The sequence below is a fragment of the Penicillium coprophilum genome (genome assembly GCF_028826855.1).
Source record: "Penicillium coprophilum strain IBT 35676 chromosome Unknown utg000004l_segment0_segment0, whole genome shotgun sequence".
Taxonomy (NCBI): domain Eukaryota; kingdom Fungi; phylum Ascomycota; class Eurotiomycetes; order Eurotiales; family Aspergillaceae; genus Penicillium; species Penicillium coprophilum.
Genome location: NW_026622723.1, coordinates 474,260 through 498,038, shown reverse-complemented (window position 1 = coordinate 498,038; position 23,779 = coordinate 474,260). Strand labels below are relative to the sequence as shown.

The 23,779-nt window shown below is 46.7% G+C and overlaps 10 protein-coding genes across 10 annotated transcripts; 6 read left to right on the top strand and 4 right to left on the bottom strand.

Annotated features, from left to right (window-relative positions):
- Positions 1–207: 207 nt before the first annotated feature.
- N7500_004584 (non-structural maintenance of chromosomes element 1 family protein) lies at positions 208–1,320 on the bottom strand (the record flags this gene model as incomplete). The annotated part of the gene is made up of 3 exons (XM_056675729.1): positions 208–468; positions 524–1,140; positions 1,209–1,320. The coding sequence occupies 3 exons, from the start codon at positions 1,318–1,320 to the stop codon at positions 208–210; spliced, it is 990 nt and encodes a 329-aa protein (XP_056530729.1).
- A 2,449-nt stretch (positions 1,321–3,769) lies between these two features.
- On the bottom strand, positions 3,770–4,460 carry N7500_004583 (zinc finger CCCH domain-containing RNA-binding protein; the record flags this gene model as incomplete). Its single annotated transcript, XM_056675728.1, has 2 exons — positions 3,770–4,098; positions 4,160–4,460. The coding sequence occupies 2 exons, from the start codon at positions 4,458–4,460 to the stop codon at positions 3,770–3,772; spliced, it is 630 nt and encodes a 209-aa protein (XP_056530728.1).
- Positions 4,461–6,423: 1,963 nt separating this feature from the next.
- N7500_004582 (FAD-dependent oxidoreductase) lies at positions 6,424–7,793 on the bottom strand (the record flags this gene model as incomplete). The annotated part of the gene is made up of 2 exons (XM_056675727.1): positions 6,424–7,282; positions 7,333–7,793. The coding sequence occupies 2 exons, from the start codon at positions 7,791–7,793 to the stop codon at positions 6,424–6,426; spliced, it is 1,320 nt and encodes a 439-aa protein (XP_056530727.1).
- Positions 7,794–9,030: 1,237 nt separating this feature from the next.
- N7500_004581 (SDR family oxidoreductase) lies at positions 9,031–9,952 on the top strand (the record flags this gene model as incomplete). The annotated part of the gene is made up of 4 exons (XM_056675726.1): positions 9,031–9,070; positions 9,123–9,436; positions 9,490–9,866; positions 9,916–9,952. The coding sequence occupies 4 exons, from the start codon at positions 9,031–9,033 to the stop codon at positions 9,950–9,952; spliced, it is 768 nt and encodes a 255-aa protein (XP_056530726.1).
- An 878-nt stretch (positions 9,953–10,830) lies between these two features.
- Positions 10,831–11,511, top strand: nctB (negative cofactor 2 transcription regulator complex subunit NCB2; the record flags this gene model as incomplete). The annotated part of the gene is made up of 4 exons (XM_056675725.1): positions 10,831–10,852; positions 10,912–10,938; positions 11,064–11,323; positions 11,392–11,511. 4 exons carry the CDS (start codon positions 10,831–10,833, stop codon positions 11,509–11,511), a joined length of 429 nt encoding a protein of 142 aa, XP_056530725.1.
- A 647-nt stretch (positions 11,512–12,158) lies between these two features.
- On the top strand, positions 12,159–14,328 carry N7500_004579 (uncharacterized protein; the record flags this gene model as incomplete). Its single annotated transcript, XM_056675724.1, has 3 exons — positions 12,159–12,284; positions 12,336–13,707; positions 13,763–14,328. 3 exons carry the CDS (start codon positions 12,159–12,161, stop codon positions 14,326–14,328), a joined length of 2,064 nt encoding a protein of 687 aa, XP_056530724.1.
- A 527-nt stretch (positions 14,329–14,855) lies between these two features.
- Positions 14,856–16,016, top strand: N7500_004578 (putative C2H2 finger domain protein (Kin17); the record flags this gene model as incomplete). The annotated part of the gene is made up of 4 exons (XM_056675723.1): positions 14,856–15,006; positions 15,058–15,215; positions 15,268–15,289; positions 15,358–16,016. 4 exons carry the CDS (start codon positions 14,856–14,858, stop codon positions 16,014–16,016), a joined length of 990 nt encoding a protein of 329 aa, XP_056530723.1.
- Positions 16,017–17,449: 1,433 nt separating this feature from the next.
- Positions 17,450–19,204, top strand: N7500_004577 (cytochrome P450; the record flags this gene model as incomplete). Its single annotated transcript, XM_056675722.1, has 6 exons — positions 17,450–17,524; positions 17,589–17,730; positions 17,788–18,173; positions 18,232–18,845; positions 18,897–18,973; positions 19,029–19,204. The coding sequence occupies 6 exons, from the start codon at positions 17,450–17,452 to the stop codon at positions 19,202–19,204; spliced, it is 1,470 nt and encodes a 489-aa protein (XP_056530722.1).
- A 1,202-nt stretch (positions 19,205–20,406) lies between these two features.
- On the top strand, positions 20,407–21,315 carry N7500_004576 (uncharacterized protein; the record flags this gene model as incomplete). Its single annotated transcript, XM_056675721.1, has 2 exons — positions 20,407–20,764; positions 20,846–21,315. The coding sequence occupies 2 exons, from the start codon at positions 20,407–20,409 to the stop codon at positions 21,313–21,315; spliced, it is 828 nt and encodes a 275-aa protein (XP_056530721.1).
- Positions 21,316–21,526: 211 nt separating this feature from the next.
- On the bottom strand, positions 21,527–23,151 carry N7500_004575 (SMP-30/gluconolactonase/LRE family protein; the record flags this gene model as incomplete). The annotated part of the gene is made up of 8 exons (XM_056675720.1): positions 21,527–21,744; positions 21,798–21,877; positions 21,945–22,041; positions 22,101–22,310; positions 22,363–22,470; positions 22,521–22,714; positions 22,781–22,935; positions 22,990–23,151. The coding sequence occupies 8 exons, from the start codon at positions 23,149–23,151 to the stop codon at positions 21,527–21,529; spliced, it is 1,224 nt and encodes a 407-aa protein (XP_056530720.1).
- Positions 23,152–23,779: the final 628 nt, after the last annotated feature.

Sequence of the window (23,779 nt, the reverse complement as noted above, 5' to 3'; positions counted from 1 at the left end):
AATGGGTTCGAGGCGCGAGATGGGAGATCATGTTTAGTATCACTTCAGGCAACCTGACAGCAATCCTTGCTCAATTTTTTCCGCTTTCATTCATTCATTCGTCGCTATTCGCATGGGTGTATCCACGGTGCGGATACGCGTCGTAACTTTTGGTCAAACCGATTTGGCAAGACTCAAGGCAAGTCTTATTTGCCACACCTGCGATATTCACGTATGTTCTTCGCCGTCAGTTTCGTCCTCGGAAATTTCACCAAGGGCCATAGGCGCAGCAGGCGAGGACTCCCTCTGTTGTGGAACGGCGTTGCTTGACCTCGAGTGCAAAGTGAGCGCTCTCTCACCCACAAATCTATCACCGGGCCAGTCCTTTTTGCACATCGGGCATTTTTCTGCTTGTTGCATGCGGAAGAAGTTGCGCATGCAATGGTCATGGAGCCGACCATTGCATTCGTGGTCTTCGCAGCGTTGGCCCTAAAACATCTAGATCAGGCCTGTTTCATAGTAACTTGGTCTTCACCATACTTACAACGGTGATGATGTCTTTGCAAGCAGCACAAGACTTGATGCGCTGTATGGGTCGGCCATCGAAATTCTCGTCGTTGTACGTTAGGACTAACCAGCTTCGCAACTCCATCAGTGCTCGAGGTGTGAGGCTGAGGTAGCCCTTCGGGCTTTTTTGCAACCAGCCCTCTTCAATCAAGTGGAGAATCATAGTCTCCGCTTGGGTCATACGCAACGACTGTACCGCTGCGGTTTGGGTCTGTGTTGAATCGTTACTCGTGGATTGCCGTTCCCCAGACGGAGCCTTATGTAGCTGAACAGCTTGCATCTGTGAAGCTACCATTCCTTCACACACTCGTGTATTATTTGTGGCAAACATAAAGTCAAGCAAGCGCTTGAGAAATGCTATCTCGTCCGGGGAATAAGTGGTCGCGAGCTGGGTCAAAGGATCACTCGTAGTATTTACAAGCGCATATACTCGCTTTAGTGGTGTTGTCGAGACATCTTCTTGGGATGGTTGAAGGATTTGTGGCAGTGAGCTTCTAATCTCGAGATCGAAAGGTGACACGGCGGTGTTGGCGGCCGAGACAAAGTCGGAGAATTGTTCTTCTCCGACCTCGTCAGGATCAACTGTTCGTCCTTCTGCTCGGAAGTTTCAAAGTTAGCGACTTCTGTGATCCAGACATGGTGCTTAAACAAGTTTCTCTTACCGGATACTGTTAATATCGCAGCTAGTATGGGTTGCGCATCTTCAAAGGTCATAGACGAGCGTGCCATGAACGCCTGGAGGAAGGCACGATTGCTGTCGTTGTATTCGGGCATAATTTTGAAGATGTCTTCTGGTCTGAGGATCCCAGAGTTCGCAATATCAGTCAGTTCAAGGTCCTTTGTGCCAACAGAGCAATGGCTTTGACGCGATTTGACGCGCTCGCGTCGCTGTAGATGAAAGAAAGATAAGAATGCCCGATAAGGAAGCTTAGTAACTTTTTTGGTTCCTGACCTCGGGAGGCACCGTATTGCTGTCAATTCAAGTGGTATTGCGAAATGTGTGGGCCCAATCAACGGTGTTAAAATCTCCGTATTGCAGTATCCGCTTCCCTAGCAATATACCTACCTACCTAGGTACCTACCTAAGGTACGGAGTATGTAGGCCGCGGATTACTAACTCGAAATTACTGAACAGGCTAGATTAATTTAACCTCCAGCATGCCGGTCTGTATACTCCGACAATTGCTACTTAAGTTGGAAAAATCAAAGAGAAAATCGTGTAGAAAACACGGGCCCTACTCTAGTCGAACTGAGTAATAAATCCAGGGGAAATGATGTCTGAACTCAGCTAGGATGGCCGGAGCAAACAGGTATCAGACATCTCTGTACAACATAACTATATGATGCCGCGGGCATCTGCGTTAGAATGGCCCCGACTCTATGAAGCACTCGTGGAGGGTCCAAGCATATACTTTGATAATGGGTAATCCTTCCATTTACATAGAATTAAGAGGATGCTTTCAAAAATATACAGATCAAATTAGCTGAAACCAAAGCAGCCGACTCTATGTATTTCTACATCTATGACTCTGAGGCTTGAGAAGAATTGAATATCCATACTCTCAGTACACAAGGCTCTCCTTTGACTGAAAATGGAGTATATATGATTTGAGGCTCTAGAAACTTTAACGCTATAGCCCCAAATGTGCCATCAAGAATCAATCATAACCAGCATCGCGGGGAACGCCCTAGTGGGATCAAGATGCAGGGTGACAGAGCCCCGGTGAGCCGCAGATCATTTGACAAGGTATTAAGCACCTGGGAGTATCCTCAGTCAGATTGGTCAAAATTGAGGCTTGGGCATTGATTCATACATGTAATTTGTTGTCTGCAATCTTGCGTATTAAAGATTGAGCGGTTGGGGTTCTATGGGAAATGAATATCTATATTGTGACCTTCTGGCTTTGGGATTTATCCCGTGGGTCTTTTATTCCAGATCTCAAATCTCAATCTTCGAGTCATTTACACCTTTGCGAATATAACAGAAAAGAATGATTGTTAAGTGTGTTATGTATTCTTCCGATACTTCCTTCTGCATGTGCAACCGCTTTGTCAACTATTCTACCAACCTGAACACACTATTTGCCTTTTTTCTGCACAATATCACTACAGTAGCGAGCGTGATGTAGACATAGCCAAGTTCTATTTGACCGACTATATGTGCGCTACCACAGGTTTTGCGTCAAACGACACGAGAGAGCCCGAACATGTGGACAATAACTCTAGCTACTCAACATATAACCAAAATAGATGACGAGGCCACGATCATGCACTCTTCATGCGACGCGTCAACCTCGGTATCAAAGCCAAGCCATCCAGCGAATTCCACGAGGTTTATGGCTGCAGCCACGACCACTGGAAAGCCACCCGACTCCAGCGTCGGCAATCCTGGCTCGTCGACTTTCTCTACTACAATTCTCTGCTGTTGCAAGCGTTGTGGACGCTGGTGCTACTGGAGCCGAATTCATCTTCTTACTTGGGAATGGGAAGTCTGATACCACTCTGTTCCAAGAGAAAAAAACAGCCAGTCAGGTCATTGTTTCTGGGGGATGCAGCAAGCTGCAGAGGTTGAGCAAGCGAATTGGTCCATAAGATTGCAGAAACTCCAGGAAGCATCCATCGTATTGCATCGCAGGAAATTGGTTTCAATGTCTTCGTTGCCGAGCTACTCTTATCAGGCGATGGAGAGCACCATTGCACGCATTAGAGTGGTGTGCCAAAAACAGACGTGTTGAGTGTGTACGATCCATGGAACTATCATTCGGTGCTTTCGAGACACATGTGCATGATTCGTGTGATGTTGCGCGGAAGTATTAGTTATTATTAATAAGGGAATTGCATTACTAGACAATGACTTGTGTGAATTCAGTGTTACAAAGCGAAGTTTCAATTCTGTGCCATCGAGTCAGTTTCTTTGACCGATATTACTTAGTGGGTGCTAATCACGTACCAAGTTTGGCTTCACCTAGAGTACAGGAAAGGAATTACTGAGCAAGATTTGTACATGCAGTCCAGCTGTGAGTTTCATTGATTGCGCAAGTCTGATATCACAACTGCAAATGCCAATTCAATAAAGGTAAAGACCGAGACCCCATGCCCTAGATGCGCCGCTGCGCAAAGGAAAGTGGAATCGAACCACCGACTGATATCGCCGAACGCCAAAGGATCAAATGTAGTGAAACAACAATATGAGAGAGGGAAAGTCAAGAGCGGTGGCACACCACTAGTGTCTGCGCCGGGCGGGCTCAGGGCTAGGGCTTCGGCTGACACTGCGGGGATCTCTGCCACGCTCCTTGAGCCACTTCTTGGTGCTGAGTCGGAGTTCGCGGTCAAGCTCGGGTGAAGGATCTTTTCGGTGAATGAAGTTGCAGAAGCCCCCTCGTACACATCCTTCACCGCTATTAAGACGACAACAAGCTTCTCGGAAATCCGTGACGGGTGATAACTCGCAGTATATGGGTCGCGCTGCGTACCAACGGGAGTTCAAGGCATCGCATGCTGCCTGCGCATCTTCTTCGTATTTGAATCGGCCGTAGACGTTACCAATGAGATCTGTTATCGCGAGACCAGATGTTAGTAAAGAGTCGGATATTAAAAAGAGAACATCACTTACGGTCGTTGTTGTTGTCGCAGATGACCAATTCTTCAATCTCGCCGTACTTGCACAGCTCACACCATACGTCCTCGTAGAAGGCGTCAAAGTGATTCTGCATTTGACTGGCGTTCATCTTGTTCTTGGGGTCGTAGGCCGGGTTCTGGTACATGTTCGGCATGAGGATTGTTTGCGAGTACGAAGGCTTAACATGCTTGCGAGAGCAGCGATCGCCGTGACGGCATGCGCCAATCTTGTAGTAGAAGGAACAGTTGACCTTGTCCTGTTCGGTACCGAAGATGGATGCAAGATAGTTGGCCATGATTACTTGCTGTCAAATTCTGTTCTGGGCTGGGAAAAAAATTAATGAGTGGTGATACGAGATGCTCAGTTCGCAGGAGAATCAATGCAAAGGAAGGGAGAGCGAAGTTGCTTTGAAAGCTGGATGTTATCGGCTGTCCGAAGTTTCTGGAGAGCTCAAGTGGCGCGAATGATTGATGACTAAACCTGGGGAGCTGCTGGTCGGACTATATATTCTCCAGGCGGTGGAACCTTCGAGGTATCCGGCAATAATTGAACGTCCGCATATTAGGCGGTGTATGGGGACACGAGTCCAATACTTATGAGGTTTCACCACATAAGCCTACATGTATGTGTGTCATAAAACTATCCAAAGAGATACACCTTTTCCACCACATATATTCTACACTTCACGGCTTACCATCATTATTCTATCAATTATAACACTAGTATGTGTGAGAAACACTTCAAAAATAATATCGAAAAGACTTGAAAAATATTGAAGATGCATTCTACTCAACCAGAAGCTATATACCTGTAGAGCACTCTGTAGGAATCTGTCTGTATTTTTTTACATAAGATCATACTGAATGAACGTCATTTTTTCTTTGCTTGACAGGATTTCATATGCCTCTTGTCTAAACTACATGTATTAATACTCCTAGGGTAGCTTATTCTTTCCATTTTTGGGCTTGATAATGTTCTGCCTAGACTTGCTAGCCGTAGGTGTGGAATAAGGCCAATATCAGTTATGAGAAGCAGCGATTAGAGGGTTTAGACTTTAGGTTAGGCTTATTCGTTCCTAGGACAGTTTGTCGCCGTGGCTTGAATCAAATCATAAGCAGTAAGTCTCAATTATGAGTTACCTAACAAAACCATGAGCTGATTTCAAGATGAAGAATATCGATCTGAATGCGAAATTGAAGCCAAAATAAAGACAAATAGAAAACAAATGGTGATAAAAAGAAACACAGAGATGGGAAGGAGAGTGAGATAACCTAGTGAGTGCTTATGCCTCTGATAGAACCCATGACTGTGTTCTGGGTCTTTCCGAGACAGCTGCATACTGACATAAATGGGCCGGCTTGGCCCCCGAGGGCATTGAATGCGTAAGAATTGGTTTCTATCAACATTGCCAGACTTTTTGTGTGTGACTAATATCATATCCGGGCCGATTGACTCGAATGAGGGGTCTAGGCCCTGTTTGGTGGTTTCAGGGTGTGGTGTGTTTGATAGTGTTTGCGTTTAGGGTTTTTGGTGCTGGATGCAGAGCCGGGGCTAGTTTGATTTGGGATGGAGGTGAATATGACGGATTTGGGCTTGGTCATTGAGAGCTAGATATTTGCTATTAGGAATTAGATGAAGACTAATAATATTAGATCGTAGACTTCCAAGGTCACCTTTGTTTTCGTCAAACGAAATAGAAACAAAGAAAAATTGAGTGAAGTAAGAGACAGGAGAGAACATGAACTTAGCTAGTGAAAGATAGCCTGGTCTACCAATCTGATTGCATGGATTAGAATGATATGGACGAGGTAGACCAAGATATCTGTAAAAAAGGGAAGGAATATGGCTGAGCCTGAGTAGTGGTAGTACCAGGAGAAGATGCTGCGGTATCGGCCAGTGTGGTTGATGAGGAGGTAATTGAAGCTGAAGTGGTAGAGCTTTGGGGCTTGTCTATAATACCATTTCAAAGGTGGTGACTCGAACGCTCCGAGATAAGTCAAGTTATAGTCAAACTCAACTGTCTTCTGTAGGTAATGACGCGTGTTCGTACGCGGAAGCATTCTGCATTTTGACTTGATGAAGACCTCTGTGGCCTCAAGGGCCAGAGAAATGGGATGCTTTCGATGTGAAAGTTGAGAAAATCGAGATCGAGGAAGTCGATGTCAATCTCGAAAAGTATGAATTAAATACGTGAATATCATATTGTTTTGCTGATCTTGGGGGAAGTATGTCTATCTCTTTTTCTATTCTCAAAATGCTTAAAGCTTGGGACTAGGAATTTTGTCTTGAACGGCCAAGCCGCTCACATCCACTGAAGGCTTTTGCTTTTTGATCATTTCAGAAACAACCTTTCCAGTTCCCAGGCTCAAGGAAATTCCCCACGCCCCATGCCCAGCGGCTATGAAGACGCCTCCGTTGGGGTTTGCCTTCACTCCTCCCAAAGAGTAATCTCCAACTCTTCCAATTGTGGGAACACCAAGATTTCCAGTATTTCCCACTGGGCGGAAGCACAGCCCTTCACGGATAATCTCCAAGTCGTCTGTGTTTGCCACCTCGTCGGTAGCCTCATTTGCATCCTTGGGAAGACCTCCCATTAAACGGACTGCAACATCCTTGAGTTTTTGCATCTCGGAAGGATCAAAAAGCTGCTTCGTATCCGCGGAACAAGACGGAAGCTTCATCGCGGGGTTGTTAAGACCAGCAATATAAATCTCTCCGCCTTCCCGGAGGAAGATCTCGGGGCTAAACCCGCAGGACGGAGGGTGTGTGGTGAAGACAGCATGGCTACTTCCACGGTAAACGTTTTTCTCGTGCTCCATTGTATACCGAGGGGACCGAACAACCAGTGAATAGCCAGCCAAAGGCGATATATCAAATGATACCTGAGAGGCTGGAAACAGATCTCTGAGAACCTGTGGTGTCCACGGTCCCATACTCAGAACAAGGTTTGTACACGGAATGATTGACTCTTTCTTGGAATCCAATGACACGATTTTGACACCGGTAATGGTGCCGTTTCCATCCTTGATTATTTCGGTGGCCTGGGCTGGGTTATGAAGCTTAGCACCTCGAGAGATAGCACCATCAATGAGGAATTGGCTCAACCGTAATGGATCTCTAAACATAATCAGCAAATCATCTGCAAAATACTTAGATACCATACTCACGCTTGAGCCACGGTTTCGCCCTGGCTGATTTTCTCCAGGATTCCCTCTTTCTGCATGGTCAACCATTCCGGAAATTCAACCGGAGTGGTATCCTCGGATCCAGCTGCGGTCTCTGCTCTGCTAGTGCCCGTTCGTAGCCAATCGTCACCGCGGGGGCCGCCTCGCTTGCGTTGAGCAACGGTATCCAAATTGAATGCTGTTCCTTTCATAAATCCCCACTTTTTGTCCCCGCCTTGCTCTGCAGCGAGCTCATGGTGCAAGTCGAAGGACATCGCACCAAGGGGCGCAACAGATGGCTCGAACCAATCTCTGGCTAGGAAACCTGCGGCATATCCCGAGGCTGCGGTGAATAGCTCTGGGGATTGTTCAACGATGTGGATCTCGCCTTCTGGTCGGTTGGCAGATAAGTAATATCCAATTGAGGCTCCGATGATGCCTCCTCCAAGAATGACGGTCGACATGCTAGCTGTGCAGAACTGAAAACGCTTGTCAAACAAGATTGCCGGAATGAAGTGTTTGTAGCAATTGATGTTTGCAGGTGGCACCGTTCGAGCTTATGTTCTGCGGCAATCTATGATTTTCCTTCCCGGGTTCCTTTACACCGGGCCGGGAATACATACCAGTAGTGGGGTGGGATAGCGGGGAGGTATTTCCTGGCTTGGCACACATTTTGGGAAGAGCTGGTCGCAAAAGTTGACTCTTTTAGGCGATCGTTCAAGTATTTCCTATCAAAAGTGGATCTCTCTCGGACCGCTTCTCTGAAATGAGCAACGGCGTTATCTTCCATTTGCTATGCTCCATGTGTCCAGATTCAAGATATATATCAACAGATATTCCATCTGATAACTAGTTTCTTCAAATATAGATCTATGATTTAAGGTTAAAGTGATTTCGAGATCACAGCCCGAAAGCTATTTTTTGAGGAAACCACACTGTGGATGATACCTGCGAATCCGATCTCTCATCTACAAGTCAAACGATGAGTTCAATTGTCGTACTACAGCTCAAATGGATTTTCAAAGGTCCTTTCTTTCTATCACATATCACCCCGTATAATAAGAGGTGTACATGACGTCTATATCTGGGCCGGGATTTGGCGGGGTCGGGAAAGCCTCCGACGTTACCCTACCACGCCCGGCTGGGGAGAGACGCTAATGCACATAGCCCCCAGTATTACATACGGTATTATTTCAAATGCATACAATGAGTTGATCAAAGAAAACATTGAATCACTGTGGACTTTGGTATTGGTATTACCGGGGCAATAATTTCTGAAGTGAGCGGCTTTCTTCTCGGTCGAGCTGCCGTGGTAAGGTACAGATAAGCGTCGCACTAAACCTTTCGCGCTCTGCCTTTGTAATATCCTCAATCAAGGTTGTCACCATTGATATTCCGCAATCAAAGCGTCTGATCAATCTGAACGTAAGTTATACCCGCTGGCTATCCAGAGTATCCCAAGTCTCGAGTTGCCGTCTTCACAGCCATCTTTGGTCGTCCATATCCCGAGACAGCAATCTTCAATTCCTCCATCCAGGTGAACCGTCTTTTGACATACACGGCCATGTTGAAATTCGCTACTAAGCATGCTCCCTCATGCTATGGGCTCGAATTCAACATCCTGTCTAGATCTTACTCAACGCGGTGTTTTTTTTCTACTGGAAGCTTCATATCACTAACATCACTACAGCATTCATCAAAATGGCAGCCAAGACCATCATTGTCACAGGAGCCTCCAGAGGTACCAACCCTCGGGTTCTGTGAGTTTTCATATACTGAAATTATTCCCCTAGGTATCGGTCTTGCTGTGGCCAAGTATCTGCTCACGGCACCCCAGTCCCATAATGTGGTGGTGGTAGCCCGCAGCATTGAACCCCTCCAAAAGCTCAAGGAGCAATACGGCAAACAGGTGGCAGTCCTGAATGGCGATCTGGCAGACTTTTCTCTTGCCCAACAGGCTGTCGATATAGCCATCAAGAGCTTCGGTCAGCTCGATGGAATGGTCCTCAACCACGGCGTGCTAGGCCAGATCGGCAAAATTGCCGACGCTGATGTGCAACAGTGGAAAGAAGGCTTTGATATCAATTTCTTGAGCTTGGTCGCTTTTGTACGCGAAAAAAAATTCCACCAAATCTATCAAGCATTACTAACAGAACTTAGGCTAAGGCGGCTCTCCCGGCTCTTCGTGAGTCCAAGGGTAAAGTAATCTTCACTTCTTCCGGTGCAGCAGCCGCCGGCACCGGTTACCGCGGTTGGGGTCTCTATGCTGCAACCAAAGCCGCCATGAACAACTTCGCCATGAGCCTGGGTGCCGAAGAACCCGACGTCACCACCGTTTCTATCAGACCTGGTATGGTCGACACCGAGATGCAGCGCGCTCTACGGGAGGACCATGCTACGGGACTGGACGCCGAAATGCACTCCAAGTTCACTGGAGTCCACGAGACTGGCAAACTCCTCAAGCCCGAGCAGCCTGGCCATGTCATGGCCAAGTTGGTGCTTGATGCGCCGAAGGAACTCAGTGGTGGTTTCTATTCGTATGTGCTATCCCACTCAGATTACGCGAGAAATACTGAAATTTGGCAGATGGAACTCCAAGGAGCTCGAGGGTTTCCAGGAATAAGAATATCATTGGTAGCTAGTATATATTTTATGTATTTTGTTCATAGTTGTTCATATCTGTATTCTTTATAGCAAGTCAGTAAGAATCGCCGTAGAACAATGAGTGCAGGAAATGAAGCAATGATTGTTTACAAGTCAGTCGAAAGATGAAAAGCAATACATTTTATAAGCATTAGGTGCAGCACACCTTCATGTTTAGCATGGAATGTAAGGGTATACATCATGTAATTGGAACTGAAAATATAGCAAAAATTTCTGCGCGTACCTTTAGATACAGATGTAGATATCCCCCTCCTCCCAATCTTGTTCCGAGAATATAATGAATATGATGCAAGCCGAGACGAGTTCCAAGCTACAATAACTGAATTTCATGCCCTGTGGTAATCTTCAATAAAGTTAGCAACAGCTTCATGAAAAGATGAAGTGAGATGCAAATAGGCAGAATTGAAATAGATCAGATAGTCCGTTTGGCTAGGACAGGTTTGGTCACCATGGAATGTATGATAGGGGCGAACACAATAAATTCATCATGATAGGAATTGGGAAAAGGCATTCAAGCAGGAGCTTACCATTAGTGTTTAGCCTTGGAAAGAGTCGATCTCATCTGAAAGACTCTTTCCAAGGTAGTTTGGAGTAGAGTGAAAACTGATGAAGAAAAAGTAAAGACGAGAAAAAAATCAGCGCCTTTTATGTGGGTGAAAGCGGTATAATTCTGCCAGCAAGAAATTGTACTTAACTCCGTCGCACGCCTGCGATGGGCCATGAAACTTTGAGCCCCACGCAAAAGATCAAAGAAATTGAAGCATCCCTTTTTGCGCTCCTTCCTTAAGATCTGGTACTTACCCTTTATTCGCCTGTCACTACATCACCTGATTCGCTATGTCTGACCGAGAATTCAACTGTAAGTGATCTCTGGATATTGGCCGCGTACGCGCAACATGCTGACCTATACGTGAATAGCAAACGATGACCTATCGCTGCCTAAAGGTATGATACAATAACCCTTCTGGATGTGTATAATTACTCGTGGGGAGCTTTGCCGCGTCACTACATATGCACTTGCAGCTTCACACACGCGTCTGCTAGTATTTGCTAACCTAACTCTGCCATAGCGACGGTCCAGAAGATTATCACCGAGATTCTACCACCTAGCTCCGGCCAAACCTTTTCTAAAGATGCGCGCGACTTGCTCATGGAATGCTGTGTCGAATTTATCACCTTGATCTCCTCCGAAGCAAACGATATCAGCGAGAAGGAGGCTAAGAAAACCATCGCTTGTGAGCATGTAGAGAAGGCATTGCGAGATCTCGGGTTCAGTGATTACATCGCGGATGTACTTGCTGTTGCTGAAGAACACAAACAGCAGTTGAAGGTATGTTCGGATTTAATTTGGAGCTATGATACCTTAGAGCGCATGCTGACCTCTGCTCTCAAATATAGTCACGAGAGAAGAAGCAGAGCAAGATGGAGCAAAGTGGTTTGACGGAAGAAGAGCTTCTAAGGCAACAGCAGGAGCTCTTCCGGTCAGCGACTGACAAATACCATGCTGTCCCAGAATAGAATCACCTAAGACTCGTGCTGGTCATAGAGTGAAAAGGATGATGGCGTTTTGTGTGTTCCACTGGATACGTGGGTCTGGAGTTGTTTTCCTGAATGATTTTTGAATTTTTCCTGTCTCTGCTTTGAGAGAATGGGTTGTGGGCAGGATATACTATCTAATGAAGCGAAAGCGCACAATGCATTGGTTAATTGCATATGATTTGAATGTCGAATAAACATGGTATATCTCTCTCTATAAGGCCCAGCGACTTACAATGCATGTGCAATCAAAGAGTGTATCGACCATCATGACATCTGGAGAATGTCCATCTTGTTCTGGCGGGGCTTATAGACGAATCCCACCTAGGTGACTATGTCGTAGTGCACAGTGTAATATCTTAAACTGTGTAGTAATGTCATGATTTACCACATGAAATTGATTTAGTTCCAATATTTCTATTATGTGTTTGATGCTGAAAATATTATCATGATAGATGAATTAGATAATTGTTCCTGAATGAGTAGTCAATCGATGTTTGCTGTTAGGTACCTATGTACCCATCACCTGAGACCTTAGGCTTCCAAATGTTCGGAGATATTATTTTCCGTCCAACTCCAACGCTACCCGCACGTGACCTTCAATCCGCCCCAAACCACGCTAAACCACAATGGGAAGAAAGCGCAACCAACACAAATCGAGCCATCGCGGAGCTCCTATGCGCAGTCATCATTCGTCGCAACGCCCTTTACTGCCAGTGATAACAATGCCTCCCTTCAAGGATGAGCATATCTTGGTATGCTTAGTTGCTCATATTCTCTCATCCAAAATTAACAAATTCATCTAGCTAATTGCGCCGGGTTCACAAATGACCTTGGCGCAACTCGGCCTGCCCGAAACATTCACGCCCGCGCGATTTCGGTTCCCAACCCGCATGTTCCCTGCTGAGAAGAAAGGAGAATATGAGCCTTACCGCGTTTACGAGAGACGCCAAGTTGTCAAGGTCAACAATGGCACGGATGCCTCGAAGGCAGATGTGGAAATGAAGGACGCTGAGCCCGTCGCGGCCGATGGTACCTCGGCCACAGAAACCACTGTCAAGACCGACGAAGATACACAGAATGATGGCGAGCCAACCAAGACTATCGAAGAGGTATTCTACGAAGAAGACCCAACATCCGACGAGGGGGCAATCTATCCGATCGAGAACGGGCGCATCGTCGACTGGCCCTGTTTCTTCGCTCTGCTCACTCACATTTACAACACCTTGAGCCCACCTTTCCATACGCCTATCATGCTTGTTGGCCAGCCCGTCTGGTCCGCACGCGATCGCGAAGCAATTACTCAATTCGTCTTTGAAAAGTTCAAGGCACCCGCGTTTAGTCTCATGGACTCTGCTCTTGCGGCTTGCTACGGCTATGGTACAGCTACAGCCACTGTTGTCGATGTTGGCAAGGGTAAAGTTGATGTGACTGCTGTGACCGACTTCGCAGTCAACGAACACGGCAGAGGAATCGCACTGGAGGGATGTGGTGGAGACGCTATGACCGATCGTCTCGTTGAGCTGCTGGGCCCGAAGGGATTTACCAGAGAGATGTGCGAGCAGCTTAAGCGAAGCAACATTACTGAGATTCTGCCCCCAGGAACCCCACTGCCTGGGTCTTCTGCTACTGCACGCCAGGGCGCAAACCCTGCTGCTGCTGCTTCGACGGGCGGACCAGATGGAAATGAGTCCGCTCCGCGTGGCCCAGGAGATGGCACTCAGACAGGAATTGAGGGAGATAACGGGGAAGAAGACGAGGGTGTTCTTGATGTCGCTGCGATTGTTAGCGGCAACCCCACTGAGTATCTTGCTAATGTTGAGAAGGAAAAGACGACCACCAAGAAAGGCGCTGTTGACCCTAAGGGAGCTCGTCTACCTAACTCGAAGAAAGAGAAGGCCTCCTTCCAGTTTGAGGAATTTGTTCAGTTGGAAGGAGAGAAGGCAGCAGCCCACGGTTCTCGGCAGTACGTTCGTCAAACTCGAGATATCGAAGTCAGTGTTGAGCGTTTCCTTTTGACTTCGCCACGTTCGAAGGTCGGAGACCGCCTGAGTAGCGGTATCCTCGAGGATATTGCAACTCAGATTCATCACACCATTCTTGCCGTCCCAGATGCTACAAAGCGAAGCGAGCTCTGGGATTCTTTAATCATCGTTGGGTGTGGAAGCAAGGTCAAAGGTATGTTTTATCATCACTATTTACAACTTAGGTATTTTCTCTAACATTAAAATAGGCTTTACGCAGGCTTTGCTAGCTGTCATAACCCAAAAGTTCATACTTTCTCCATCTGCCACCATCTTCACGTCTGAAATTCCTTCAAACTTCACCACCCCCGTTCCAACCGGCGCTAATACACCTGCTCCTATGGGTCAACCTGGCCCGATGTACCACCCCGCGGCACATGGAGTAAACCCTCTCCTTGTGGCCGCTACTCACAACAATCCCGGTATGCCCGGCACGCCTTCTATGGATCCCAGCATGGTATCACACTACCGCTCAACTGGCCACTCCCAAACTCCAACCTCGGTCAAGACTCTGAAGCCTCCTGAGTATTTCCCAGACTTCAAGGACCAAGGCAACAGTAACGCTCCCGGTGCCAGCAGTGGCAATGCTGGGGGTAACCCGGGTGCGCCCGGCACATCTCAAGGTGGCCACGGAATGGAAGAGGCCGTTTTCCTCGGCACTCAGATGGCTGCCAAGGTTTTCTTTGTCATCGACCAGGGCCTCAGCAAGGGCTACATGAGCCGGGTTGAGTACAACGAGAGCGGGCCGTCTGCAATCCATGAATACATCCTGTAACTGCAGACTCGGTGCTTTGATACTCATAATGTTCTATCGCACAATTCTTCTTCCGCCTTTGAAGGCCTTTGCCAAGGCGAAGTTTGCTGGTTTGTCTTCGAAACATCTCTTTCTTGTTTTATGCACGCTATGATCCTAAGTAAAAAAGCGATCTCAGGATGCAGGCGTAGGAATTGGGGGCGTTTTTTTTTCTTCTAATTTTTGTCAGAATACTCAATGAACCTAGGTCCTCAGCTTCTAGTCCATACCTACAAGTATTCATTCGTACTATACCTAAACATAAACATAAAACTTAAGAATCAACTAACCAATCAAACTTCAGGGGGCTAGGCCTCGATCGGCTTGTCATGTGATGCGTTATGTAATAAAGCGGCTTATCGCGATCTGCGCCACCTCCAAGCTTCTCTCGCTACTTACTTCGAGTACTTCTCTCCTACCTCAACTTTTTGATATCTTGACCCTGCGCAGCTTTCCCCTGCTATAGCCTCCTTTGAAAGACTCTCTCAACTTCATTTAACGACATAAAAATGGGCCGCGCGGAGGCTGGCACCACAAAAGCCATCGGCAACAAGATCAAAAGCAAAGGACTGGGTCGCCTACGATGGTATTGCCAGGCATGCGAGAAGCAATGTCGCGATGAAAACGGTTTCAAATGTCATACTATGACTGAGGGTCACGGTATGGAAGTTCCATCCTCTATATTCTGGCCACCAGCTAACTTTGTATTAGTCCGACAAATGATGATCATCGGGGAAGACCCGCGCAAGCACATCAGAGAGTTTAGTCGCGAATTTGAGCGAACTTTCCTCGATACCCTCAGAACCACGCACGGAACTAAACCCATCAACGTCAACCACTTTTATAATCAGATTGTGGCCGATAAGCAGGTATGTCTCTGGTATTTCACTCGTTTCTACGGATTATGGCTAACTTTCATAGCACATTCACATGAACAGTACAGGTATGTCCCAATGGAAAGGAGAAGATCGAGGAAGCGAGGACGAGCCTGAATGCTAACCTTGAACGCAGAATGGAAAAGTCTATCACAATTTGCAGCCTATCTAGGTCGGGAGGGAAAATGCCGGGTCGAGGAAACCGAAAAGGGCCTGGTTATAGCGTGGATTGATAACAGCCCAGACACACTTCGCCGGCGGGAGGCTATTTTAAAGAAAGAACGCCAGGAGAAAGGAGACGAAGAACGAGAACAACGCTTGATCCAGGACCAGATCAAGCGAGCCCAACAAGCCGCGATGGCTAACGCTACGACCAGTGCAGACGCAGATCCTGAGGCAAGATTGTTACAAAGGAAGGAAGGAGAAAAGATGACCTTGAATCTGGGACTTGGCTCGAAGAAGGCAGACACGAAGCCTGCCTCGCCTCCTGCAACAGAAAAGACAGCAGTGTCATTGGAAGACGCAGATGCATCAAGAGGAAACACCGACTCTCCCGCTCCGCCTGCGCCTGCCGCACCAGTTAAAATTTCGATGTCAATGGGCGCACAGAAGCCGAAGAACGTCTTTGCTATGGCTAAGAAGAACCCTTTGGCCGGGAAGAAGGGATCCATTTTCGCGGCTCCCAAGAAGATGACTGAGCAAGAGAGAATTATGAGGGCCGAAATGGAGGCAATGGAGCGAAAGCGATCTCGTCCAGATTCCGGCTTCACGAACAAGCGACCAAAAATCACTTAAGGTGGCATATCTTACATACAAAAATACATACCCAGCTCCCCGGCCTGCGGTTGAGCCTACTTCCATCTAGAATACCTCATGGGTGGGCCAACTTTGGGCCGGGTACATGCATTCATTTTTTCTCCAAATTTGCTTCATTTTTGCAACTGTAATTAGGGCTGGATAACTTCCAAGGTTCTGTGTCTTGGATAGCACGTGGGGTTCTACACTGGTTCCTATTACATTTCAAATAGTTATAACATACACACAACTGTAGGTGGGCTTTAACAATCCAAATATATATTGATAACTTGTTCACCTAGCCAGCTCGTTCCAAGTGACGTTGAAGTATGTGTACTCACGTAGGTTTGGATGCACCACATATATTCGCTACCAATTGATTAAGATAAAGCAGCCTGTAGAGGATGAACCATCAACTTTGTTGATTTTGCTGATTGACAAGTCAGATAATGGAAAATGTAGGAAATGTTGCTTTCATAGCGTCGTACTTTCCGAACCCATCTTGGAACGCCCTATCCTCATTTGATTACGTTCTTGGGGATTCCTGCTTAATTCTTCCCATCAAATCAGTTTCTTGCTGTGGGATACCGTAACAAAATTATAGAATCTCCTGGCATGTTCCTTGTAGGCAGCCCAAACAGCAAAATCAAGGCCCCCTTCGATAAAAATCACTATGCAAATATGCGACTATAGACCCAAGGCAAGTCCCGATCATTGATTGTCGGGCCACTCGCTTGGCATCCACTCAACCGGCCGCTCAACCAGGTCCCAAAAGTCCCCTGCAAATGAATCAGATCCTTCAGACAGCCATGTACACCAATCCTCAGGAGAGGGACCATAACTAAAACCAATCACCTGTTGGGTTGTCCAATTATCATTCCTCCGAGGAAACTCTCTCCGAACACTTTCGATTGTCCAAATAAGCTTCTCCTGTTGACCGAAATGTCTAAGATCAACACCTGCGTTCATGAAGCACATCTTTTTTCTATTTTGAGCTCAAATATCATTCAAGCGATCCCCATGATTGAACGAACTACATCATAAGCGAGAATTACGTTAGGTTCCTTTACAAGCAATGCCATATCTGATTTTGAAACGGCCATGATCTAACTGGGTAAGACACGACATGAGTATGTTGTTACTCAATCCTATAGAGTTCAACTATGTAGCAATTACAAGGCGAGTACAATGTCGGAAGTCGGCAATAAAGCCTCTCTCGCATCCGTTCAAAACATTTGCCTACTTTGCTCTAACACGTCTCTACCTATCGGCTCATTTGCTTGCCTTCCGATCTGTTACCGTGCTACATAGGACTGCAGATATGACTTTGGAACACTCTCTGACCTCATTGTTCCACTAAGGAATCGACAATATAAATTAACAGCCTAGTAATGGTTGCTTGATTTATATCCGCAACAACCCCGAGGTACATAATGGAGCCTGGAATATCATTTACCTCCTTTCTGATTAGCCACTGGCTAATCTTCATTCTCTGTGCTGCTCTTCTAGTAGGTTAAACAAAAAAACCCCTCATATGGGACCGTTACTTCCTTACTAAAATGCGACAAATAGAGCACTATCTACCGCCGACTCACAAACCCTCTGTCTCATATTCCCGGACCCGAGATATCGAAATGGACAGGAGCCATTTGGACATACAACTGGTTAAATGGGAAGATACCAATATACGTCCACCAGCTTCATGAAAAATATGGTAGGTGGTGCTGGCAATTAGTGTTATCAAAAGAAAAGATACCTGACATTGAAATAGGCCCTATTGTACGAATCAGCCCAGATCAAATCGATGTATGCGACACAAGTGCCGTCAAGGAGATCCACAAAACCAATAGCCGATTTAACAAAACTGTCTTCTATCGCCAACTGGTCACGGGCAATGTGCAAAGCATGTTTTCAACCAACGATAGACAGTTTCATGCCCTCCACCGGCGTCTCTTGGCATCACCTATCTCCGACTCTTCGCTGACTCGACTGGAGCCACTGATCGTGAATAATGTTCGACTAGCTGTCAACAAAATCAAAATGGATTTGACGGACAGTGGTGCTACTGATGTGTTCAAATGGTGGCTGTTTATGGCCACAGACATTATCGGTGAACTCACATTTGGAGAGTCATTTCGAATGCTTGAGACCGGCAAGGTGCGTTAAAGGCATGGGTTTGATAAGTACCATTCCTATATACTGATTAAGAAAATAGAAAAACCAATACATCCTTGACATGGAAAGGCTGATATCACTACAAGCCATTAGAATAACATTCCCATTTTTAGTGAAGATTGCAAGATACGGTCCAATAACGGTGATGAGGAACGCAGCGGAAGCACAGATTGGACTCAAGATGTATGCCATGCAGTCTATTGAGCGCTACAAGAAAATCGTCTCCCAAAACCCATCCGACCCAAAGCCAACTCTGTTCACAAAACTCTTTGATGAAAAGAGTGGCCTGTCGGACTCAGATATTATACAAGAGGCCCAGGGATACATTGTTGCAGGAAGTGACACTACAGCTGTTACAATGACCTATCTTACATACTCCGTCTGTCGAGACAGCCGAGTGAGAGAGAAGCTTGTTGCCGAGTTGGCTACTATTCCTGAGCCTGTCACGGATAAAGCCCTCAGAGATCTACCATACCTCAATAAGATCATCAACGAGACTTTGCGGTTGTATACGGCTGTTCCGTTTGGTTTGCCTCGACTAGTACCACCAGAAGGTGCTCAGTTCAACGGATATAATGTGCCAGGAGGAATCACGGTCTCAACACAGGCTTATAGTCTCCATCGAGACCCTGCTATCTTTCCAGATCCAGATAAGTGAGTTTCAATACCAGTAGTGTCAACACTGGGAGTTAGCTAAGAGAATAGTTTCATACCCGAAAGATGGGAAAATCCCACGAAAGAGATGAGGGATGCTTCTTTACCATTTGGTGGTGGATCAAGGAGTAAGTCCTTCGATCTTTTCCATAGGTTGGGTCACCAATAGAGCTAATTTTATAGTCTGTTTGGGTATGCACCTAGCTCGAATGGAGCTCCGCCTAGCCACAGCGCTTTTCTTCCGAGCCTTGCCCAATGCTCGACCTTCCACGAAGGAAGGAATGACAGCCGACGACATGGAAATGCAATCATTCTTTTTAATGGCGCCACAAGGGCATCGTTGTATAATCGAAACATGAGTTTTCAGCATGATGTTGGAATCCTGAATATTTTTCATGGAGCCAACCTAGAGAACTCTGTTGTTTCATGTGTGTGATTCGTACTAGTATGTCTATCAAGTCTGGTAATCTGATCATGGTAAGAGTCTGCTCTTCAGCGACTGCTTCCTTCTAAGAACCACCTGAACCAAATGATTGCCAATCATCCTACTAGCATCCAATGGAGATTATAGACATTGTTCAGGTCAAATAAGTACCAACTTCTCTCGGAGATTATAGGTTACAGGATATGCACCATGACGCCCTGACCTACATAGTGCATACGTGGGCAAGTTTTAGGTTCAGCTCTGGAGCGTCAGCCAGATAATATAACTTCACGGCTTTGACCACACCAAGGGCCTCGCTGAAACCTATCTGGTAACCCGACAGAGGAAAATGAGAGGGAAAGCACAGAAAAGAGGAGCGATGTAGTATAGAAGTTATCATACCGTACAAAATTCGAGTATAATCAGAGCCTCAATCTACAAACATACTAGGCAATGGAACAATAATCAACTTCTGAATATAGCGGAGATAGCGGGGCGAAGATAAACGCATGTCGAAGTAGCCATATCACCATAAGAGAGACCGGGTAATTTGGGGTTTCATCTCTACTACGATGTACAATATACAGTGATGGGAATTTTACCATGATTATTTGTCAACATGTGGGCTCGGCTGTGCTCGCGTCTTAGCGGGAACCTTGTACACACGAGGGTGTTGTCTGTCAATCATGCCCGATTAAAGCATAAGGTCTCCACTGCCTGCAGTTTTGTAAATACCTTACTTGCCTAGACAGCTGGTTCTTTGCCAGATGATTATCAGATTTCACTCGCAAAACAGCTGCAAAGTGTATATGTAACAAATGAGTTATTATTTTCCGCATGATCTTCCAACATAGGTATGAAACATTGCAGCTGAATTGAAAATGGCCCGACTCTCTAACCCGTTGGTATACGCTAGTAAGCGGTATGGCCCCTTTCATTTGACGTCTATTGACATTGGAAAGTTAGAACTCGACACAGACCGGTACAGCCTTACCTAGGTACCTTCCAAGGAACAGTCTAATATAAGCATCGGCCCTCTGGTTCAGCCGCTGTTCCTGTACTTTCAAAAGGCTTTGACACTCTCCCACTTTCTGTACCTTCCAGGTTCTCTGCTCTCACCCTATTATCTGTGTTCAAATGTCGGATACCTTGAGTAGCCCATATGGGCTCTCTGTCCGCAGAAATGGCTCTTGTCTCACCACCGAAGAAGATTGCGGCCAAACCTGGGAACCTTTCCACGCCTGTTGCCCCGGTGGCACAAAATGTCCAGCCGGCCAAGATAACGTGAAATGCTGTCCATCAGACGCAGACTGCTCCGAACTGGTCAATAACACGCATTGTGCAAATAGCACTGCAAATGTCTACAAGGCCAATAATTGGTTTTGTTGTGCGGAAGGCACATCGGCTTTCCAGAAAAAGAATGGATATGTCGGCTGCACAGACAACATATCCACCTTGGATAATAGTCTGAGTCTCTTGAAAATCTGGTATCATGGTATGTAATACCCCGGTGACATGAACCTGTCATACAAAGCCATAGACTCGTCGAGGTGGCTCTCTAATCCTTCACCTACAGGCACTACCTCTACACCCACGCCATCGACAACAATAGCCAGTACAACGTCCGGCATCACGGCCACTGCAAGTATTACGCAATCTTCACATTCCACTACCAACTCTGCAAGTTCGTCTTCGTCCTCGTCCAATACCGGAGCCATTGCTGGCGGGGTTGTTGGCGGCGTAGCTGGGCTGGCCATCCTGGTTGGTCTACTCTGGTTCGTACTCCGTCGCCGAACCCGAGCAAAGAAGAGCATAGGGACACCTACGGATCCAAGCCCTCTGATGTCCAGTGCTCCTGGATCGAGTGTTCCCGGGTCAAGTCTTCCCGCGAGTGTCCCCGGGTCGAATATCGTCGAGTACTACAATAAAGGCCCCGAACGACCACAAGAGCTTGCAGGCCGAAACGAAAACAAGCCTCCTCAAGAGCTTGGTGGTCGAGATGAAAATATGGTCCATGAACTACCATCGCAGACGACATATCGGTAATGGCGTGCACGGTGTTCAGGTGGAGTAAATACCCGAGAGAAACCCCATGCCCTCTCACTTTCTTTATGATATTTAAATATGTAGTGCGCCGAACTAGTCCATATCTGGCATATGTCAAGATGACAGGCCACTTCTGTGAAATCACCCAACATTGGTTTTATGTGGAAGACAAAACCCGGAATATAGAAAACCAAAACTGGTCCGCGGGTCCTTACATCTCACTGTCGACGTAACTCCCAGCTGCGGCTAACGTAGCGTAGTAAAGGTCTGTCTCAGCGCAGATGACCATTCTTCCCTTTCCAGCAAAATTGAAATTCGCCGTCCCAGATCCAAGATAGATCTTGCCGATGAGTTTGCCAGATGGATTCCAGACATGGACACCATCGCCACAGCCGGCATATACGTTACCCCATGAATCACAGTGGATGCCTTTTGAAGAAATTAGTCCCAACGGCATATGAAGTGCAACTTGCTTGACTTACCATCAGGTGCACCAGAGTGAACAAAGGCAAAGGTCTTGCGATTTTCGAAGGTGCCGTCCGCTTTCACATCAAATCGGTAGCTGCAACACAAATCGCATAATCAGCTTCAAGTCCAAACAAGGGAATATTAGAAACGACAGTACATACATAGAAGCAGGGCGGGTGAAGTCGAAACCGAAAAAGCCGCTATCGATTCCGGTATCGGCGACATATGCGTACTTGCCATTTGGAGAGAAAGTGAGGCCTGGTACAATGTTAGTTGCACTTTCCCTTTTCAGCCTGAACACTTCCTTGATTTCCTACCATTGGGATGGTCGAATCCATCCGCAACAACTGTCACAGCACCTGTATCGGGGTTGAACCGGTAGACTTGATCCTGCAGACCGGGGGCAGGGCGAAAGTCCTGTACATAGCCGTAGATCGTGTCTGTGAAGTAGATATCTTTGTTTTCAGGGTGAATAGCCACATCGTTCAGAGAGTTGAATTGGCGGCCGAAGTAGTTGTTAAGAATAACTGTAGATCAGTTTGTTAGCTCCCGAAATCCAGAAAGCTAGTATGCACTGACCTGTGGTGTTAAATGGACTTTTTGGGTTCATAACCCACAAAGCAGGCGGTTCATTATCGCCTTGACCCTCACCGGCGAAGATGATCTGTCCCCGGTAATTGGTACCCCCTGAAGCACTGTTAGTTGCCTTGGACTCGTAAGAAGAGTTGAATGCTAACCGTTTGGATTGAGAACCATTGGCGATGAAGGAACTGTGGCTACATCAACAAGGCCGACAGCATCTGATTTTTGGGAGACAGCGGCAGCGTCTGCAAGAGAGATCTTCTCAATGATCGCCGACTTTTCCAGACCGGTGCTGGCGTTCTTAGAGCCTGCATTTTGGACGAAAAACACCTCGTCCGTTTCCTTGGACCTGGAAGCTCAAGTCAGATACTATCTAACCTTGGCTTGTACTAGATTTTGTGTCTTGAATACATACCATACAACCGCCTCATGGAATAAGGGGTCCTTGGGCGAGTGTGCGATCCGGGTTAAAGTTGGAGCTTCCCCAAGGATCTTGAGAAATTCTTTGTCGTATACATGGAAAGGTTGCTGAGCTAGACTGTCTCCTGTCGAGCCTGGAGGCACAAACAGCTATGTATGGATTAGTACGATGTGTTACTGAAGACTGCATGAGAAATCGCATACACTCTTCGCATTGAATTCGCTCGGGGGCTGAGTCGTATCGAGGACATTGAAGACTCTTTGGTCAATCAATTGGGCTTGAGCAGGAATATCACTTGAGTTGACTGGCGCTAGGAAGGATCCTAGGAGTAGCAGCGTAGCTAGCGAGGAAAGCTGAGATGCCATCTTTGAGACAGTGCTAGATGCGGAGTACGTAGAACAATGATCGAGGGAGGGGGTGACCGGGGCATTTATTCAAGGGGCTGGGAAAGTGGGGATAGACCCGTTTGCCCTCTGGGATACACTACAGTTCTCCGGAATTGCAGTCAAAGCTGTGGCGTGTGTTGGTATTCTCGGAGTTGGCCCGATAATCGTCACTGCGCTTGGCACTGGATCGGCCCGATTCGACGTCAGCGCCGGAGCACGTGTTGCCTTTTTTACTGAACATTCCAAGAGTTACATATCGCACAACAGCCTGTGTCTGTAGGATGGGGCTTCACTGCATGAGACGACTGTTCATCGCAAGTCGTTCATATCGCTAGATTTAAAGTGGTCGCTCGCAGTCATCTGTCTTCCGTTGGGGGTTTAGGTGTTCGTCTTGATATACACCGTCTGGAGTCAGATAATTATGACTCGCTTCGTCATTGGAATTGAGAGCACTGTGGGCAGCATGTGGCACAAAGCTGTGACTGATGAGGCATAAGCCCAAGAAGATAACAGTCGAGAATGCCATTCGATAGAAGAAATCACTAACTATTGCAGCAAGAAATTGATGGTTTTCCAAGGTTTTGCGACATTCGAAGAATAATTGAAG